This window comes from Anarhichas minor, unplaced genomic scaffold (genome assembly GCF_050575085.1).
Source record: "Anarhichas minor isolate MPS153535 unplaced genomic scaffold, ASM5057508v1 ptg000027l, whole genome shotgun sequence".
Taxonomy (NCBI): domain Eukaryota; kingdom Metazoa; phylum Chordata; class Actinopteri; order Perciformes; family Anarhichadidae; genus Anarhichas; species Anarhichas minor.
The window spans coordinates 1799414-1818179 of record NW_027466473.1 but is presented as its reverse complement, the minus strand read 5'-3'; the positions used below and the strand labels follow the sequence as shown (position 1 = coordinate 1818179).

The window sequence follows — 18766 nt, the reverse complement described above, 5'->3', positions numbered from 1 at the left end:
AGGCCAACAATGTTTTGCCATCTCTGGAATTGAAGAGATATCTGCAGTGAATACCTTAATATCTGCTTTGTAAGACAGTGATTACCTAATAATAAAGGTCCAAACTCAGGCGATATTGGAATGTCAAAGCTTTTGTTCTGTGAAGTCTACAGACTTCGAGACCACTAATTACCAACTCAAGTTTCTTCGGGGGGCCAGGGGCCTTTTTCCACTGACATGATTTCTCTCCTTCTCTCTGTCAAAGTATCAATGGACTGTTTGCAGGCCCCTGCCAGGCCGCCCAAGCCACTGCCCAGGAAGATTCCTCCAGACATTAAGCCGGGCAAACCTCACAGCTTGGAGTCGGAGAACGTTGACGCCAAAATCGCGAAGCTGATGGGGGAGGGCTACTCCTTTGAGGACGTGAAGCGGGCGTTGATGATCGCCCAGTACAAAGTGGATGTGGCCAGAAACATTCTGCGCGAGTTTGCCTTAGTGGCCCCGAGACTGAACCTGTAGTCCAAGAGACAGCGAAAGGGGAGCACAACAGTAAAGCTGTGCCTCTGAATGGGCCGACGAAAAAGGGCTCCTTCATTCTGCTTCAACTACAGTATTCAACAGAAACATTTCGAGAGACTTGCCTTTTGTTACCGAACAGAGATGATGATGCTCAACAAAGTGGCTAAAACCAAATCACTGTAGAACACAGAGAATCACAAAAGGGAGAAAATCATCTGTGAATGATTTAAACCTGTGAAAAAAAACAGAACCCGACTTGGTGTTGTTTACGGTGAGCTTTTTGCCAGTGCTGTTTGGTTCCAGGCCTGACTGTATGCCTGTTTTAAAGCCCTGATCCTGCTGCTACTGTTCCTTTCACACCCTGCCACCCTTCAGATTTTAGTTTGAAGGGCCTTACAATAGAACACAACATCTCTAGCTCTTTTGCACTTATATGCACAGCCAATTTGTAGGGGTCATTCTTATTTACAGCCAGTGGGGGGAGCCAGAGTCCATCGTTTCTCTTCTCTAACTCCTTGTGTTACTTTCTTATTTTCTTGTTTCCTTGTTTCCTGTTTCACCGGCTCCCTCCTCCTAATCCCTTGTCCATTAGAGAATACTTCAGTGTTTGTCCAGGGTCTGGCGGGCTTAACAGGATCTGGTGAGCTGGGAGTGGTTAGATGGAGCCAGAGGATGCCTTATTGATTCACTTGTTTCCCCCAGACCTGGAGAAAACTGTACCACTGCTACAGAAGAGCACTTTTTGTTAGACTTGGTATCTCATTTGGACAAGAAGAGTGACTCAAGGAGAGGGTGAAAGGCTTAGTTTTGCGCTTTGATTCAGACCAGAGGATTAATCAGCTTTCTTCATCTGAGGACAGCAAGCCTATGAATGTATTTGTTTTGCATGAATGAGCGATACCTTTGTACATTTTCTCCTCGACAAAAGCCAGACAATCATGTCTGCATTTCAGCTCAAGCATTTAAATGGCAGAAGCCGACCTGTTGTGTAGATCAACGAGCCAGATGTTGTCTGTTGGAGCTCTGCAGCCTCCTGTCTCCACTTCAATTACACAGCCATCATATGTCCACATTCGCCACATATTTGAGGAATCACTGTCTGATTTGGAGTGAAAGTTACTGTAACAATTTCACATTTTTTCCTGATGTAGAGTTGTAGAGTGATCACAGTAAAGACGAACAGAGTACTGCAAAGCATTCAAAGTATGAGATGAGATGAGATATAGTTTCACAATCAGAAACCGTTTATTGCCAATGTATGTTGCACATACAAGGAATTTGTCATGGCGGGTGGTGCATAACATTAAACAATCAACAACAATCCACACTGTGCAAGAAATAGAAACATATTACAATTTACAATAGAATATAAAAGAATACAAATATAAAATAAAGTGCACAAACAGATAACGGTACTATGAACAAGTATGATGAAGTGGAGTATAAAAGAAACAATTTGGTTTTACTAGCCTCTTTCCTTTAAAGTAGTATGAAAGATGTTGCCAGACTTGTTAGAGATGTAGTTTGCCATAAAACGGCTGTTTACTCGGCTGTTATTCTCAGAAACATTGAAGGGCCATTCCAGGTTATCATTTGGGCGGGGCTACCTTGTTACCTACTTGTGATTGACAGGTTGCTACCAGAGTCAAATATGGCATATCTAACACGGTGTCACTTCTCCGCAGTCCAAATATGGTCGCTTCCGTTCACTGGTTGCACAAAACCAAGATAGCGATGACCAAAATGTCAAATTCAAGGCTGCAAAGCCGCAGCCCACAAAACAGTGATGTCACGACAACTACGTCCTCTTCTTGTATGCAGTCTATATTTTAACCAAGTTTTAAAAAAAACCCTGTCGTATCATATGAATGCACCTGTTTCTTGTCCCATCCTCTATCTAGCGATGTTGAGAGGTTACAGCTAGATTATTTGCTAAGGAAATCTTTACATATCCAAATGTATTGTGTAGGAAACGTGGGGCTAACCTGAAAGTACAACGTGATGTGTCAATATGATGTAGTTATAACTAATGTATATCAGGACTGTAGTAACTTTTATGTTATTAACAGCTGATGCACCCTGCGACAGCCTCTGGGTCTGTGTGTTTGTGTTTGAACACACAAGCAGAGTAAGTCAGGGAGATCCCGGTGTCTATACAGGGACGAGCTGAAGAAACACAGAGATGCACCTCCAGGCTCTCTATACTCTGCAGCCATTATTAGGCTATCAAAATGTATTTGAGATGATGTATTGTATTTTTGTCCAAGGTGGAGCTTAAAAATGTTGATGGATTTAAGTCTCCTGTGATTGAGGCTCCTCACAAAGCAGATCTCAGTGTTTCTGGTGAAAGACTTCAGGCTCAGTTGGAACCTCCTGATATACAGCAGGAGGAAATGATAAAGCAGTGCTAATGATACAGCTCCCTGACTTTCATCTTTACATCCACATGTGTTCATAATGAGAGAGTGACGCCAAACGTGAAAGCACTTTCTGTACTTGAGTGGTGTTTTTGTGTGTTGGAATAAATCAGCCATTTTAACAGCTTCCATGTTACCATAGAGACAAGGTTGCCAAAAGGTTGCTGTGTTCATGTAGAAATAATAAGTATGGCTGTCTGTGCTGCATAATCAACCATGGGAATAAAATGATGCTTGGTGATGGAGAGAAAATACCCATGAGTGAATGTGCTCTTAAAGTCCACAATCTGGGAGGCACAAAGCTGATATTGATTTATTCTTTTAGTCATCTGGTCATCTGTACCCCCCCCACGTCTTTACATAAAGAGGATGTATTCCTTCCACTGCCATCCTTTCCTTCCTTGAGCAGTACTATAAACCGCACTGTAGTTTGAAAGGACCTGATGTTAATCTCGGGGCTTTAAACAGTCCACAGAGAATTATTGATAACGAGCAACGCTGTAAACAAAGAGTCTGAGAACCAAGTCTCTAGTTTCTGTTATAATCCACAGTGCAGACACAGATTCACAAAACATTTGACCCCATGCAGCAAAGCCATGAAAGTATGTCAGCTAAACAAAAACACACACATAAACATATAATTAAGCACTTGGATAATGCCGAGTCATCAGCTAAGCAGCTTTATCTGCTCCCCTAATCACCATGGTTATTTACATTTCAGCATTCAGTTGATATTTATTGTCACAATTGACAATGCTTTTCGTACTGAACCAGAAAATCCTCAGAATGAAATGTGTGAGACTGCTCTCCGGATTAGAGTATAGTTCATGTTACAGATTCGACCCTCGTCTGGTTCATCTTCAGTAGAACAAGCCCCTTCATGTTCACATATGAAATTCAGTGGCATTCCCTTCAACGTGATGCTTCATTTTAGCTCTGGTCAGTTTTCACTTTTATTTTCTCAAACTTGACCACCTCTTGGCTCAGTATTGTCCGTTCATTGGACCTTCTTGTGAAGCGGGTAAGTGGCCTTAGGTTGCAAAGTAAGCAATTTTTATTTTCTAATGCCATTTTCATATTAAAGTGCTCTGGTGACAAAAACGTGACATGAATATGTAACGCATAAAGTAATGCGCAGTTAATTTATACATTATTATGCTTTTTTCTTGATATATTATTTTCATGGTTAAGTAAATAAAAAGTCACGATTCCTTTGTTTTATTTAATGATTTCTTGGTGTCTGTCTGTCTGCCTGCGCGCGCGTTGTGTCCTGATACCATGGGAGGCTTCTAGTGAGTCGAAAGAGGTTTGATTTTTTACAGTAATGCAACAGAATTAACAAGTGGTGTCACGCGTGATTATGACTTCAGCGAGCTTCACACTGCCCGCCAGCTACTGACTTCAGAACTTGAGAAATCTCTTTGAGGTAGTGAATAAGTAAGGAATGCTGAAATTAACTGGAAGTTATGAAAGAAAGTGAGAAATTGACCCCAGAAATGCCTGTGGAGCGCCATGCTACTGTTAGCACTCCAAGTGGACTGATAGTATAAGGAAGTCATTTTTATGAACCAAAACACACATTCAGCTGATGATCTATATTTTTCATGCAGATCCAACCGAAAATGGATCCTGCTAAGTTAAGTGGTGTTTATGTATCCGAAGACTGATGTATATCCTTCCTCTCTGCCATAGAGACACATCAGTTAGCACACTGTTGCACTGGGGGACATGTCCACTAGGGGTGGGGGGAAAAATCGATACAGCATAGTATTGCGATATTTTGCGTGGCGATATTGTATCGATACACGGACGCCAATTATCGATCTTTTATTATATAAACTATAAAAACAAAATTTACTAGAAAAAGCAAATCAATTGCTTTTTCAGTCCACTAGATGGTGCTGAGTTGTTTTCTGGTGAGGTCAGCAGAGGTGCCGGGTCAGCGTGATTGGTAGGAAGTTGGTCAAAACAAAGATGGAGACATCGGAGAAAGAAATAAGTGCACCATCCGCGTCTAAATCAGACGTCTGGACTTATTTTGAATTTTTTAACAAGGAAGGGAAGAAGGACATGAATATGACACATGGATATGACACATGAATATGACACATGGATATGACACCGTCGCGGCATTTTTTCACCGACACAGCCGTGCCCAAGCTCTACAGAGAAGTGAAGCTTAAAGTTGTGGAGTCTTTGAGTACAGCAGAAAGAGTTGCATTAACTTGCGATGCGTGGACGTCAAGCGCAGTGGATTCCTATGTGACTATAACAGCCAATATCTCAGGGGACTGGCGACTGCTGTCTCTCGTTTTCCAAACTAGAGCAGTACACGTAAGTCACACCGGGGCAAACATTACAGACCTGCTAAATGCAGCACAAGATGGGGGATTGCCGACAAAAACCTGAGGTTGTAACAACGCTTCTAACGTGGGCGTTGCCGTTCAGTTAGCGGGATTCCTGCATGTGAAGTGTTTCGCTCACCCGCTCAATCTGGCCTCACAACGGGGTTAAATCTGCCAACAGTAGCCAGGCTCATGGGGAGAGTGCGGCGCATAACTGGCTCTCTGCCCTTGACGTCCACGCATCGCAAGTTATACTGAGTTATATAACTCTTACTTATATAAGTTATAGACACGTTTGCATTCAGTTAAGTTGGACTGTGAAGGAATACAAACAGTTCAGTTTGTCAGGTTCATGCAACATTTATGACATTGTTGGTCAGTCTGTCTGCTTGACAATCCTATTTTGCTGCAATAAAAATGATTGAAGTGAGATGAACAGACTGAAAACTTTATCTTATTAAATAAAACATGTTGACACAGTTTTCCTTTGGGGACATAATTTGAAGTTGAAAAAAGTAATAAATCGCAATATATGTTATCGCAATACTCAGAATATCGCAGTATCGTGATAATATCGCAGTATTGTGATAATATCGTATCGTGACCTAAGTATCGTGATAATATCGTATCGCGGGACCTCTGGTGATTCCCACCCCTAATGTCCACGGGGGTGACCGTGCTAAGTGGATAGCAGGGCTGTCCTTCAATCAGAGGATCGGTGGTTCGATACCCGGCTCCGGCTCCACTAGTCGCATGTCAATGTGTCCTTGAGCAAGACACTTAACCCCAAATTGCTCCCGTAGCTGTCCTACGGTGTATAGATAGATACTGAATTGTAAGTCGCTTTGGATAAAAATGACTGCAATGTAATGTCCATTCATTACCACGAATGGACATTACATTGTAGTTTATTTTCCCTCACTGTCCTGCTGTAAACCTGAGCCAGCCCTAACTATAAACCTGAGCCTGCCCTAACTCATTACCTCTCAACACTCAAAACATCCCGCATATGAATATAGATTTGTATGTTAGTATTCATTGACTAAAACCCACATACATCAGACATAAAACTCTACGTCTTTCAAAATGTACACTTTATTGTCAACAACGTAGAAAAGCAGAAGTCTGTATTTACAACACTACTATGGCCTTCTCATCTCACCATCTTTGGTTTCACTGCTGACCTGATTATTTGAAAAGGAACAAAAGGCATGAGGACTAGGTGCTTAAAGTGTTGATCGCAACCATCTCACAATATGATTCCGCCGCTGTCATGCTGTGTGGGGAGGTGCTCTACATTGGTAACTTCTACAGTTAAACAAAAAGTAAGAGAATGGAATGTCATCCGTTTGCTTCACTTTGGACAACTGGCAAGACAACCAAAACATCAACTGGTGCGTGGTTCCTTCAAGTTAACGTTTAGTGTTTTATGATCAGCCAACATTATCTGCATCTGAAGCTCATGACAAAGTCAACTTAAAATACTGTAATTGGTACTTTTCTTCCAGTCTACAAACAGTTCCACGTGTCCATCCTTAAATTACAAGGAAGTTGCTGCCAGATGACGACTCAAATATGTTATGAGTCTGGCTATTGGTGACAGTCATAATACAGTGGTATTCTCAGAAAATGAACATATGTTCAGGGTGGAAAATGGTTATTTATCAGAACAACTTGAGTCATTATGAATGTATTCAGCAAGTTTACATGATGTGAACTGAACTATAAATGTTACCAATGAACCGATGTTCTTCCACTGTCTTAACCCTTTGTCCTTGGCGGGTCATTGGGGTGTTGCATTGTGGGATGTACCAGAGTTAATTGATTGACAGAGAGCCACCATCTGATCTGCCAATCATAACCACCGTCTTCAGTATGAGTTATCCTTCACATCACTGAGCTAAAAATGACAAAATAATAATAACACAGCAGAGAATAAGCACAGATACTGTATAACCTTATTCATGTTCATGTAACTCCCAAAGCTTTCCAACACTTGATGCTGCAGCATCGCCATCCAGGGAGGGAGCACACAGAATATAAATACATCAAAAACACAACAACAGATTTCAGACCTGGCATTAAGTAAAGCTCATCAAAAATTAAAGCATGAAAAAAAAAAATGGTACAGGTGGTAGAGGTGAAGACATGAAGATAACAATGTAGTGTATTCAACTAAATCAGCCGGAACTATTAAAAGAAAGCAAAAAGCAAAAAACATGTTTGCATTTCGTACATTTTGTTTCACCTCTCTGAGGACGTCTTGCCTTTTCAGATAAAACTATTTGCAACATAAAGGAATTCAAAAAGGTCTCTCTTGAGACGGAGAAAAGGTGGTCAGAAATGACATAAGTTACATAAACAACTAATCAGTGGTTGTGTGTGTCATAATGCTTCATTTGAAGGTGTCTTATTTACAGCTACACAAATGAAATTTAAGATTGATACCATTTTGTTTTGGTCACAGTTAAAATAAACTGCACATATGTATAGAAATCATTCATATTACATCATCAACATATGTAGGAGTCTTTGTGTAGATGAACTAGACAGACAGGGCTCGGAGGGTAAGAGATGTTTCAGCAGGTTAAACAGCAGTCAGCTGTTGTTTTCTCTGAGCACAGCCAAACAAAGGCTTTTCACACAGCGCACAAAACGTAAAAAGAAACAATAAAAAGAAACATTGGCATGCTCAGCGAGGGCAGACACATCGTTGTAATTTGTTATACAAGAAGTGTACAAGGGATTTACATTCTTTGAAGAAATTCAGGAACGAACAAGCAAACAAAAAATCCTAAAGGAAGAACTAAGCGGTAAAAAAACCACCACACAGCCTGAGAGCTCAGAACAAAAGATCACAGGGAACATTGAGCAGGAACCAGGAACACAATGAAACAGTAACAGTGCGGTGGGACACCAGGCAGTGGGCAGGACTTGGTGGAAGATTACACTGAGTGGTGCTGCTGCTGTGGAGCCTGATGGAGCGTGTCAGCAACCAACTGGGAGTCTGTATTTTTGATGTTGCATGGCTGCTTCTTCCCCACTAAGACATACAGAGAAATACAGTCATTATCATCTCAATCATGTAGGATTCAAACACATACAAGAGAAACACCTGTACACAAATACAAATCACATTATCTTAAAGGATAATTCCAGTTTATTACAACATAGATCTTATTTCATTAGTTCATGGCCATCAGTCCTATTAAGTATGGCAACCTTGCACTCACCAAAGTACTTGAGGAGATCTGGGAACACAGCAACAAAGTCAGATGTGGCAAACCTTCCAGGGGTCAGATGTACTGTATAAACCAACAGTGAACACACCAGCTGGTGCTGCAGCTAGAAACAGGCTAACTACATGCTGATGACTAACAGGTATGACCTTTACTGAAAATCAGCGCTCAGCTTCAATCACTGATGTTAAAACCCACAAACAAGCCAGAAATCTAGGTGTAGTTATGGATTCAGACCTCAACCTGAACATCCTCATCAAGACAATTACAAAATCAGCCTACTATCAACTGAAGAATATATCAAGGATTAGAGGACTTATGTCTCAACAGGTAAAACTTGTCCATGCATTTATCTTCAGCAGACTGGACTACTGTAACGGTGTGTTTACAGGTCTCTGTAACAAGTCAGTCAGAAAGCTGCAGCTGATTCAGAACGCTGCAGCTCAAGTCCTCACTAAGACCAGGAGGGTGGATCACATCACTCCAGTTCTGAGGTCTTTGCACTGGCTTCCTGTCCAGCAAATAATTGACTTTAAAATCCTGCTGTTGGTTTATAAAGCACTGAATGGTTTAGGGCCAAAACACATCTCTGATCTGCTGCTACCTTATGAACCATCCCGACCCCTTAGGTCGTCTGGGACCGGTCTACTTTCTGTTCCCAGAGTCAGAACTAAACATGGAGAAGCAGCGTTCAGTTCTTCTGCTCCACATATCTGGAACAAAGTCCAGAAAGCTGCAGGTCTGCTGAGACCCTCAGCTCCTTTAAATCAAGACTGAAGACTTTTCTGTTTGCTGCCTTTAATTGAACCACATTCAAGGATATTAATACATTTCTGCATTTTACTACTGTATTTTATTTCTTACACTGCTTTCTGTTTTAATGACTGTTTTTAATGTTTCAATGAATGTTCTTAGTTGTTTTTAAATCTCCTTTTGCCTTATGTTTTGATGCTTTTAATGGTTTTATGTGAAGCACTTTGAATTACCTTGTTGTTAAAATGTGCTATAAATAAACTTGCCTTGCCTTTACTATGTTCATCAACTTAGTTAACGTGTTAGCATGCTAATTAATTAGTGGTCATAAACAAAAGTATTGAACAATCAGAGGACAGAGGATTGTACAGATGTTGGGCTGACTCTATACTAATGAAGTGGAAGTGAGTACTGAGAGGAATGAGGACCAAACCTACAGAAACCTACATAAGACGCATGTTGTAATAAACTGAAATGTAACTTGAGATATTGAGATGTACATGTATGTCAACATTCAAATTAAAGCTGAACTGAAATGTAACTTGAGAACTTTTGTTACAGATTGTCTTACCTGTCATCCCATGTAGCGCAGCTTGAGTGCCTTTAAACAGTGTGATTATTCTCCTCCAGTTTCTTGCTCTCCTCAGATGTTCCCACCTCCTTCTCACCAGTTTTCCAGCTTCCTTGTCTGTGTTGGAAACAGAATTACAAACGCGTGAAGCACTATGCTACAGAATAACCATGTCACCCTGCTCCAGACGTCAGGCCACAGCACACTCTCTTCAGCATCCACCCATCACATGCTTACTTCTCCTCCTCTGCTACATGATCACTTCTTCCACATAATGTGATCCCTTTAGGGCGTGTTTGTTCAATCTACTGTGAGACTGTGGCTGTAAACCTTGCCCACCTTCCTTATGATTATTATTCTAAATTCACCGACCAGAGAACAATTTCAGGTTTTTCACGTGTTCAACTGTGTGTTTCTATACCTTGCATTCTTCATGTAGAGCCAGTAGATGAGTCCCAGCAAGGCAGCAGCTATGAGGAGCCCTGCCACCACTCCCACGATGAGCTTAGCCTGGTCCTCTGACTCCTCCGGAGAGCCTGACAACAGACAGCACCACTGCTTCAGCACCATTTCATAGAGCTGTCCTCTAGTTTATACTGAAGCAACAAAGTGACACTTCATCAGCCAACACTTCACTGCTTCGTCTTGTGTTTATAGTTGGACGACGTCTTCTCATTGTTACTATAGCGACATGAAACCACACAGAGTAAAGTTCTGTTTACATTCTGGGAATCATGAGCAGCACATGACGACATGTTGGATATTGTGGAGGAGGTGGTGTGTTCCTTTATAGAACAGGAGAGGTTCATCAGTGTGTCATCACATTTAGCAAACACTCCTGACTGACTCAGCGTCACGTTCTCAGCTGGTTCAGTGCAGCTGTGCTATCAATGTGTCATGTGTGGACCAGTCACTGTTGTGCATACTTTCTATGTAGTCACAGTATCATTAATATATACAGAGACTTGTTCTGTTGACTGGAATTAAAAAGGCGATGGGAGAATGTGTGCCGCTACCGATCACTAGAGAACATGATTACTCATCTAACACTTTAAAATGAACCATATGTATCTACAGCAGCCATGCTGAGCTACTGACATTTACCAAATGTACAGATGTTTTATTACCAGAAGACTATATAATGTACTTTAAATACTAAATGCTTTGACTGAATATTATCCATGTGTATGTAGTTCAGTGGCACATTGATAGGTCGTCATTTAACACAACTATGCACAGTCCTTTAATCATCAGACGCTCTTTATAATCTGATGCTAGTCCTCTGCAGGAGTTGGCCCGTTTGAAGAAGAATAATGAAGATGGGAAAGCTGAGGCGAGGGTACATGTGAAGAATGAATGAGGCTCAGTTTATACATGAAGAGAGAGAGCTGAGTGTTGGAGAACACTTTAGTGAACTTTGCCATGATAGTAGGTTTGATCAAGACAGCAGCTTGATATTTCTTGTTAAACAGAGAAGTCTAGAAAGGGAAAAATAACTCAAAATCTTACCTTCGTCCTTCTTCTCCTCCTTACAAACTGAAATCAAACATGAATAAATTAGAACTCATAAAAATAAAAGGCAAATAAAACAACCAAACAAAATTGTGCACTGATCAAACATGAGTAAGGCCTGCTCAGTTATTCTCTGAGAGTGCCTTTCAACAAGCAAACTGTAAGTTGGAAAGAAGAAAGCATCAATACACTCTGCTGTCAAAGCATGTTCCAGGCAGAGGCTGTTAAACTGCAGGGAGACAAGGCGAGAAGGGTTAGCACCCCGACAAACAGGGAACGCAGCCGAAGACGGTGAAGGAGGAGAGACAAGAGAAAGACCATTACCACAGACAGACAGAGAGAATGAGGAGGAACAGCAATACGCACAGAATGAATGCATGAAATGATAGCGCCGCAGCATTGAGCCTTTCCTTAAATAATCCCCTTTGTTTTGTTGTATCCCAGTACCCAGAGTAACCATCATTTAAATGTTCCACGTAAGGGTTAGGGTAGACTCAGCAAATAACTGATGTTGATAATATAATATTTCATATTCATCATATTTATATGAATTGCAGAAAATAGAACAAGTGATCTCAAAGAAAGGAGAAAAGATATTCTGTAACAGTGTCTTCTGCATCACCCCCCCCCCCCCCCCCCCCCCCTGCTTCACATGGAACAATACATCCATCCTGAATGCTCCCTGATGTGATTTCTTTGGTCTACTTTATAATGACAAAAAGAAAATGGACTCATGTAGGCTAAGGTATCCATTGGATACGATTATGATGTAGTCTAAGTACATTTATATGTTGTCATGCCAATGTGGAATGCAGAAGAAGGAAAGAATCCCAGTATTACAAGACTTCAAACATATTCCTTTCTTCATGTAGTCGTGTGATGAACACAGAAATGAATACTCTAGCTATGTTGACAGCATTGTAGTGCTGTTCAACCACAACACTGCTCTGATGGGAGATGAAAATGACAGAATGCTGCTGACCACAGTTTATAGTTTTTACTGCTGACGTGTTCCACCAGGGATGGACTGAGTCTTGGGTTAAACATGAGGTTCTATGTGTCAATAACTTTCATACCTCATATGTCTAATATCCAGATAGTACTAGTTAACTTTCTGTTTCTCAGAACGTTGTTCTTAAACCTCATGCTTTCCTGCCAGTTGTACAAAAATTCGATACTTCCAATTCGATCCATAGATATCTTAGCGGTATATTTATAAAAGCCCTCATATAAACTTTATTCTTATGGTTTAGATTCAAGATGAAGATAAGAGAGCTCTCACGTGAGCAACTTCAATTGCTCTTAACTTCGGAGAGGCTGTGGCTTGTTCAGATGTTGTCCTGTTTCATGCAACGCTTTATTGCAGTGTTATAAAAAAGCAGTCATTAATAAAATCACAAGTATCAAGTCACACTGGCAGTATCACAATCACCGAGTCACCAGCAGTTTGTTTCCTACTGAGCACAGCTGCAGAAAATGTGTATGTCAACCAGATTACTGGCTGAGGAGAGCTGGCACATTTCTGTGATCTCATGCTTTACATCAGAGAGTGCAGCTTTACTTTATATTTGACTAATGTATCTCTCTCTATTTCCAAGCAATGCTGCCTAATTAGCCGGATTAGCCCATTGCATTAACTCAAAACAACAAAAGGCAGTACCACAGCAAAGCATGTGAAAATACATGATTTGTCTCTTCAATGCTGTATGACGTCAGTGTACCACTACACAGAAGTATCACTGAGTAAAGCCAACTAACCAAACTGTCGACACGTGTTAACTTACCGGAGGAAACATTGATGGTCATGATATCTTCTCCCAGCTTGTTGCTGACGCTGCAGGTGACTGTCAGGTTCACCTTGGGGATCACAGAGATCTTATGGGTGGCCTTGCCGTTGGTGTAGGAGCTCTCCTCCTGGAGGCACAGCAAAAAACAAAAACACAGGCTTCAAACATCTCACACACGTAGCATTCCTCCATTCTACAGGATATTATGTAGACAGTGTGTTGCTCGACAGGGGTGAAACAGTGGGACGGTGGGAAGACACATACTGGGAGGAAAATACTGCAAATGCAGACATCAGACCGGAGCGCTGGAGAGCAGTGAATGCCAAGCTGCAAACTTATTCTGAATGGAGAGGGAAACACTTCCTCACCAACAAAGCTGAACCAACAGAGACATGTTGCCTCGCTGTTAGAGCGCTACCTGCTCACGACGAGGCCTGACCAGAACATCTCGATAAGTACGAAGTTCTGAGGCTGAACCCACACAGTGAGGAGAGCTTGTCTCAGCGAGTTATTCACACTCAGCTCCAGCTGCTGCCTGTCAGACAGATAGCTCTCGAGTACAATCCATAGCGGCTGCTAAAACACTTCTGCACTAACACAGCCTCAATGAAACAACACTGTACTTTCATGATGGAGCAACGGTGGAAAAGAGGGAAAGCTCAACAGGAGCTCTCTTTAGGGACAGGATCTTCAGAGAACACTGCACTGTTTTCAGTGCAGTGTTCTCTGAGGATGCTGCTGTTGTGTTCACCTTGTGAGTCATCATGGCAAAAAAACAACCACAGAGGAGGTTTGGAGTACTTTGCCACGTGTTTATTAGACTTCATGAAGATGAAGTCACGAAACTTTACAGGTGTGAGATCAAAATGAAGTTTAAAGATGGGTGTTAGGGGGTAAGATGTGGGGAAGGGGCCATTACATTAACACTGCAGGCCCGATTTGGCATGGAGGCTGTTGTGATCCCATTACAAGATGCTGCTGCTTTTTTCTCCACTGAAGAAACTAAACACACACACACACACACACTTACATCTGTACTATTGACGCTCCATTGGAAGTTGGGTTCTGGTACTCCCTCAGCCTCGCAGGTCAAAACCTTGGAATTGGCATCATCAGCGAGGTGTTTGGTTAGACTGGTGATCACAGGCTTTCCTGATGCAATACATAACAACATGTTATGACCCCCAGCATTTTCCAAAAAACATGTGAAAACAGGAGAAAGCAGGCCTCCGTGGATGTTTTCAACAACAAGGAAAGAAGATGGTGTGACTAATGTTCCATTCATTTTAGCCAGCAGAGGAAACCAGTGTGACTATGACAGACACACTCTCACTCACCTTCTACAACCAGTTCAAAGCTCTGATGTCGCGTGAGGCCAGTCATGGAAAGCTCACATACGTAGAGTCCTGCATCAGCATAGGTCAACCTGCTAAACAGCGGCTCCTTCAGGGCCTTTCCATTCTGAAAGCAAAACAAAACATCTGCAACTGTCATTTTCACTTATCCGGCCGACCAAGCACAGCCTGCAAATGTATGAACACAAGATGTCAGTTCCATCTGTTCATCTCATCTATCTCCTATACCCACTTCTCCTGTTCAGAGCCACATGACTTTTTATTTCAGTGGAAATAAAGCAAATCAACAGCTTTTTCTCGTCGTATTTTAAGATAGATTTAATTGACTGCTAATGCTGCTACTCTGCTTTTGGTTTCAGATGAGCCTTTGTACAATAGTTTCCTGTTGAGAACACAGGCCCCGATCACACCGAGACGCGTCACAGCAGGCGCACAGAAATGCCGCTTGCAAAAGCGCAGCTTTTTACGCCGCTCTACATATGGACTTTAAAACGCTGTTTAAAAGCAGTCAAAAACAGCGTTTTTTTCGTCACAATAGTGAGCCCTCCTCCTTCTGTTCTGCACAGCCAGTAAGCCCAACGCTTCTGTAACCAATCGGCCAAGAGTAAAGCCAGACCACAGCAGTGCAAGTGCTGCAAGTGTCTGCCGCTGTTGGATGTGATCTGTGATGTCTTTGTAAATTGCACAGTATTCAAAGAAATAAATTGTAATTTGCCTGATATTACAACAAGTTACAATCTTTTGATTGTAATAATCTAACTGTACACTGTTCTTGTTAGAGTTATAAGATATGATAGTGTCTTATAACTCTTATAATAGTAGTGACTTTTACTATTCTAACGTTTTTTACTCTAGTGACGGTTTTTTTTACGTTTTAATGGATGTATTAAATATTAGCGTGTCTTAACAATTCCTATTTTTCAAATGTAAATACAGTGTAAATACAATTTGAATACTATATCCATTTTAAAACTGAAATGAAATACCTCGGGTCGAATGTCTAGGACTATTCGAAACATCACATCCTAACAATGCTTGCACAACTTGCACTGTTTGGTCTGGCTTTACTCTTGATTCATTGGTTACAGGAACTTTGGGCTTGCCCGCTATGCAAAACAGAAGGAGGGACTCATTTTCATAAACCATCATATATAAAAAAATGTCGTTTTTGACTGCTTTTAAATAGCATATAAAGCAATGTCTAAAAAGTCCATCTGTAGAGCGGCGTAAAAAGTGTATTTTTTATACAAAGCGTGTGAAAAGAGGCGTTTAATGGTACTTTCGGCTTTCCATACCCACAAAACGTGGCACAAGTACTGCAGGAAAACAATTGTGATCGGCTACAAAATCTATTAGGTTACACACAGTGTTGTGTGTTTAGGGTGAGCTCTCTTTCAGAAACAGTGTAGAATAAATGGATTTACACAACCATCCAGCTCCTCATTTACCAGCTCTGCATCACTTCTTTCCCATCTCCCAAACTCTGGCACCATTACCTTTGTCCATGAAACTTTAGCGTCACCCGAGGTGCTCTTCTCCATCGTCACGGACAAGGTGTCCCCTACGGCCTTCACAATCTTTCCAGTGGGAGTCAGACTCAGGTCCATGTCTGAGAAAACAAGACAGGAAGAGGATGGTTGTGTTGAGTCCTATTGGTTATCTGCCTCTTATCGCAGGCTAAAGTCACAAGGTCTACTTTCAGACCATATCACACACATCTGACAAAAACACAGTTTACCAAAATCGAATAGATCAAACTACATTTATTTCACTGATCCCTGTCACACAGGAACCTGGTTTAACCTGATCCGGATCACACGGGAACCTGGATTAACCTGATCCAGATCACCAGGGAACCTGGTTTAACCTGATTCAGATCACACGGGAACCTGGTTTAACCTGATCCAGATCACACGGGAACCTGGTTTAACCTGATCCAGATCACACGGGAACCTGGTTTAACCTGATCCAGATCACCAGGGAACCTGGTTTAACCTGATTCAGATCACACGGGAACCTGGTTTAACCTGATTCAGATCACACGGGAACCTGGTTTAACCTGATCCAGATCACACGGGAACCTGGTTTAACCTGCTCCGGATCACACAAGAACCTGGTTTAACCTGATCCAGATCACACAAGAACCTGGTTTAACCTGATCCAGATCACATAAGAACCTAGTTTAACCTGATCCAGAAAACTAGCATATGTAGAAAAAAATCATGTGATACTAAGAGGTGGTAAATGTTTAGCTTCTAGCTGCCAGAGGACATTTATGTTGCTGCCAGCCAGCTGCACGGAGCCACACACACACACACACACACACACACACACACACACACACACACACACACACACACACACACACACACACACACACACACACACACACACACACACACACACACACACACACACACACACACACACACACACACACACACACACACACACACACAGAGAGAGAGCCACTGTAATCGTTCTTCAGTCACAAACCCAGTGTATAGCTTCTTTGTTAAAGATGTGTGAAATGCACTGAAGCTGCAATATGGGACCAGGAGGAGGGACTTATTCTTCATTACAATGATGGGGCCCATTTGAAGTGAAGGCTAGAAACATATACATGGGAAGAAGGGAATAATTACTTGAGGGGTGCTGGTGGATGGTTGGAGGGAAAAACAGCTTTTTAGTTGCCCACCCAAACACTTTTGCTCACTCTATGTCAGAAATGTCAAATGAGTTCTCCTCCTTCCAGCCTGGCACTCACTGATCTGCCTCCCTGCCAGGCTGGGCTAAATTTGATTACCATTACCCTGATACCATGACTCTATTTACAGTGAATAAGAGCGCCTTGTTATTTATAGGAAGGAAATACCTTCATTGAATCAATGAGGGGCCGCAGTGGCTCAGTGGGTAGAACAAGTTGTTTAATCAAATTTAATTTATGTACATGCATGTATATGATGATTGTAATACAAGTGTAAGAGTGTGGGGGAGCATTGGAGGAGCAGCCGTGGCTCCAGGCAAAGCCAAAGCGAGGACGACTGTTGGAGGTTTTTGTCTTGTCCCTTATTGTGGTACAATATGCTAAGCTCTGCATATATCACGAGTACTCACAGCTAACGACGATACTTTGGGAGGCCTCCATTTTCTCGTTGTCAACCAGAGAGCATTTGTATTCACCCCCGGCCTCTCTGCTGATGGCGGCCAAAGTGTAGGTGTCCGAATTTTCCACCAGCCTTTTCTGGCCCTGGTGGAGAGAGAAGAGCCGGAGGAGGGAGAGGAGAGAGGCACTGTTAGCTTATGTCATTCTGCTATAATATCAGGAAATGACAAAGAAAGGAAGACAGAAGACAGGAGGAAGATCTCTTGTAGAGATCCACTTCATCAATTGAAATGAATTACTCTTAACTAAGTCAAATCAATAAGGCGTAGAGGGCTTTTAAAAACAACTATAGCAAGTACAACACTAGAAATTGAACCATCATTAGCAAATTCTTGAAGTTTGAGCTCCGACTGACCTTGATGTGGAAGTAAAAGGAGCTGGGTGGAGGGTTGCCATCAGCGTGACACTTCAGCGTCACGTTATCTCCTTCTACAATGGGTCCCTTGGACATTGTTTGGAGGCTCACCTTCTCTGATAGATCTGAGGGGTTCAGAGGGCAATTGAGGGAAAAGAGAAGAAGCATGCGTATCAAAGCTTCACAGACAATAAAAAAAATCACTTTCACACTGGATCAATTCAACCTTCAAGCAGCACAGATACATACAACAATCAAATAATCTTCCATCACATTTCAAGGTGACCCTCTCAGTCCTCTGATCAGCCAAGTGTGGAGACCACCCAGGTTCTGAACAGTAGGGTCGATGCATAAATGCCTTAAACTTGCATTCTTTCTTATAGCCAGCAGGGGGAGACCTCTCTGGTTACATAGAAGAACCATTCTGTGGAGCTTTTGTATGCTTGGGGTCGTTGTCTTGCTGGAGAATAAATCTTCTCCCAAGTCGTAGTTCTCTTGCAGACTGAGTCAGATTATCCTCCAGGATTTGGCGATATCTTTCTGCATTCATGTTCCCCTCTACCTTTACAAGCCTTCCAGGGCCTGCTGCTGAGAAGCATCCCCAGAGCATGACGCTGCCACCACCATGCTTCACGGTGGAGATGGTGTGTTTGTGGTGATGTGCAGTGTTTGGTGTTCACCAAACATAGCGTCTAGTCTGATGGCCAAAAAGCTCAATGTTTGTCTCATCAGACCAAAGAACCTTCTTCCAGTTGAGTCTCACTGATG

At 42.0% G+C, this 18766-nt stretch overlaps 2 protein-coding genes across 3 annotated transcripts in view; one reads left to right on the top strand and one right to left on the bottom strand.

The window, feature by feature from the left end:
• Nucleotides 1-4126, top strand: part of cblb (Cbl proto-oncogene B, E3 ubiquitin protein ligase) — a 63179-nt gene extending 59053 nt beyond the window's left edge. For both annotated transcript variants that reach the window (XM_076101619.1, XM_076101618.1), the window contains exon 19: nt 245-4126. In XM_076101619.1, coding sequence (XP_075957734.1) covers nt 245-498 — 254 coding nt within the window. In that variant the 3' untranslated portion in view covers nt 499-4126. The remainder of the gene's footprint in view (nt 1-244) is intronic.
• Nucleotides 4127-6336: 2210 nt separating this feature from the next.
• Nucleotides 6337-18766, bottom strand: part of alcama (activated leukocyte cell adhesion molecule a) — a 79312-nt gene continuing 66882 nt past the window's right edge. The window contains exons 7-16 of the mRNA XM_076101521.1: nt 17999-18123; nt 17595-17727; nt 15974-16086; nt 14460-14583; nt 14153-14274; nt 13120-13249; nt 11333-11359; nt 10245-10359; nt 9824-9940; nt 6337-8303 (exon numbers count right to left, since the gene is read on the bottom strand). Coding sequence (XP_075957636.1) covers nt 9856-9940; nt 10245-10359; nt 11333-11359; nt 13120-13249; nt 14153-14274; nt 14460-14583; nt 15974-16086; nt 17595-17727; nt 17999-18123 — 974 coding nt within the window. The 3' untranslated portion in view covers nt 6337-8303; nt 9824-9855. The remainder of the gene's footprint in view (nt 8304-9823; nt 9941-10244; nt 10360-11332; nt 11360-13119; nt 13250-14152; nt 14275-14459; nt 14584-15973; nt 16087-17594; nt 17728-17998; nt 18124-18766) is intronic.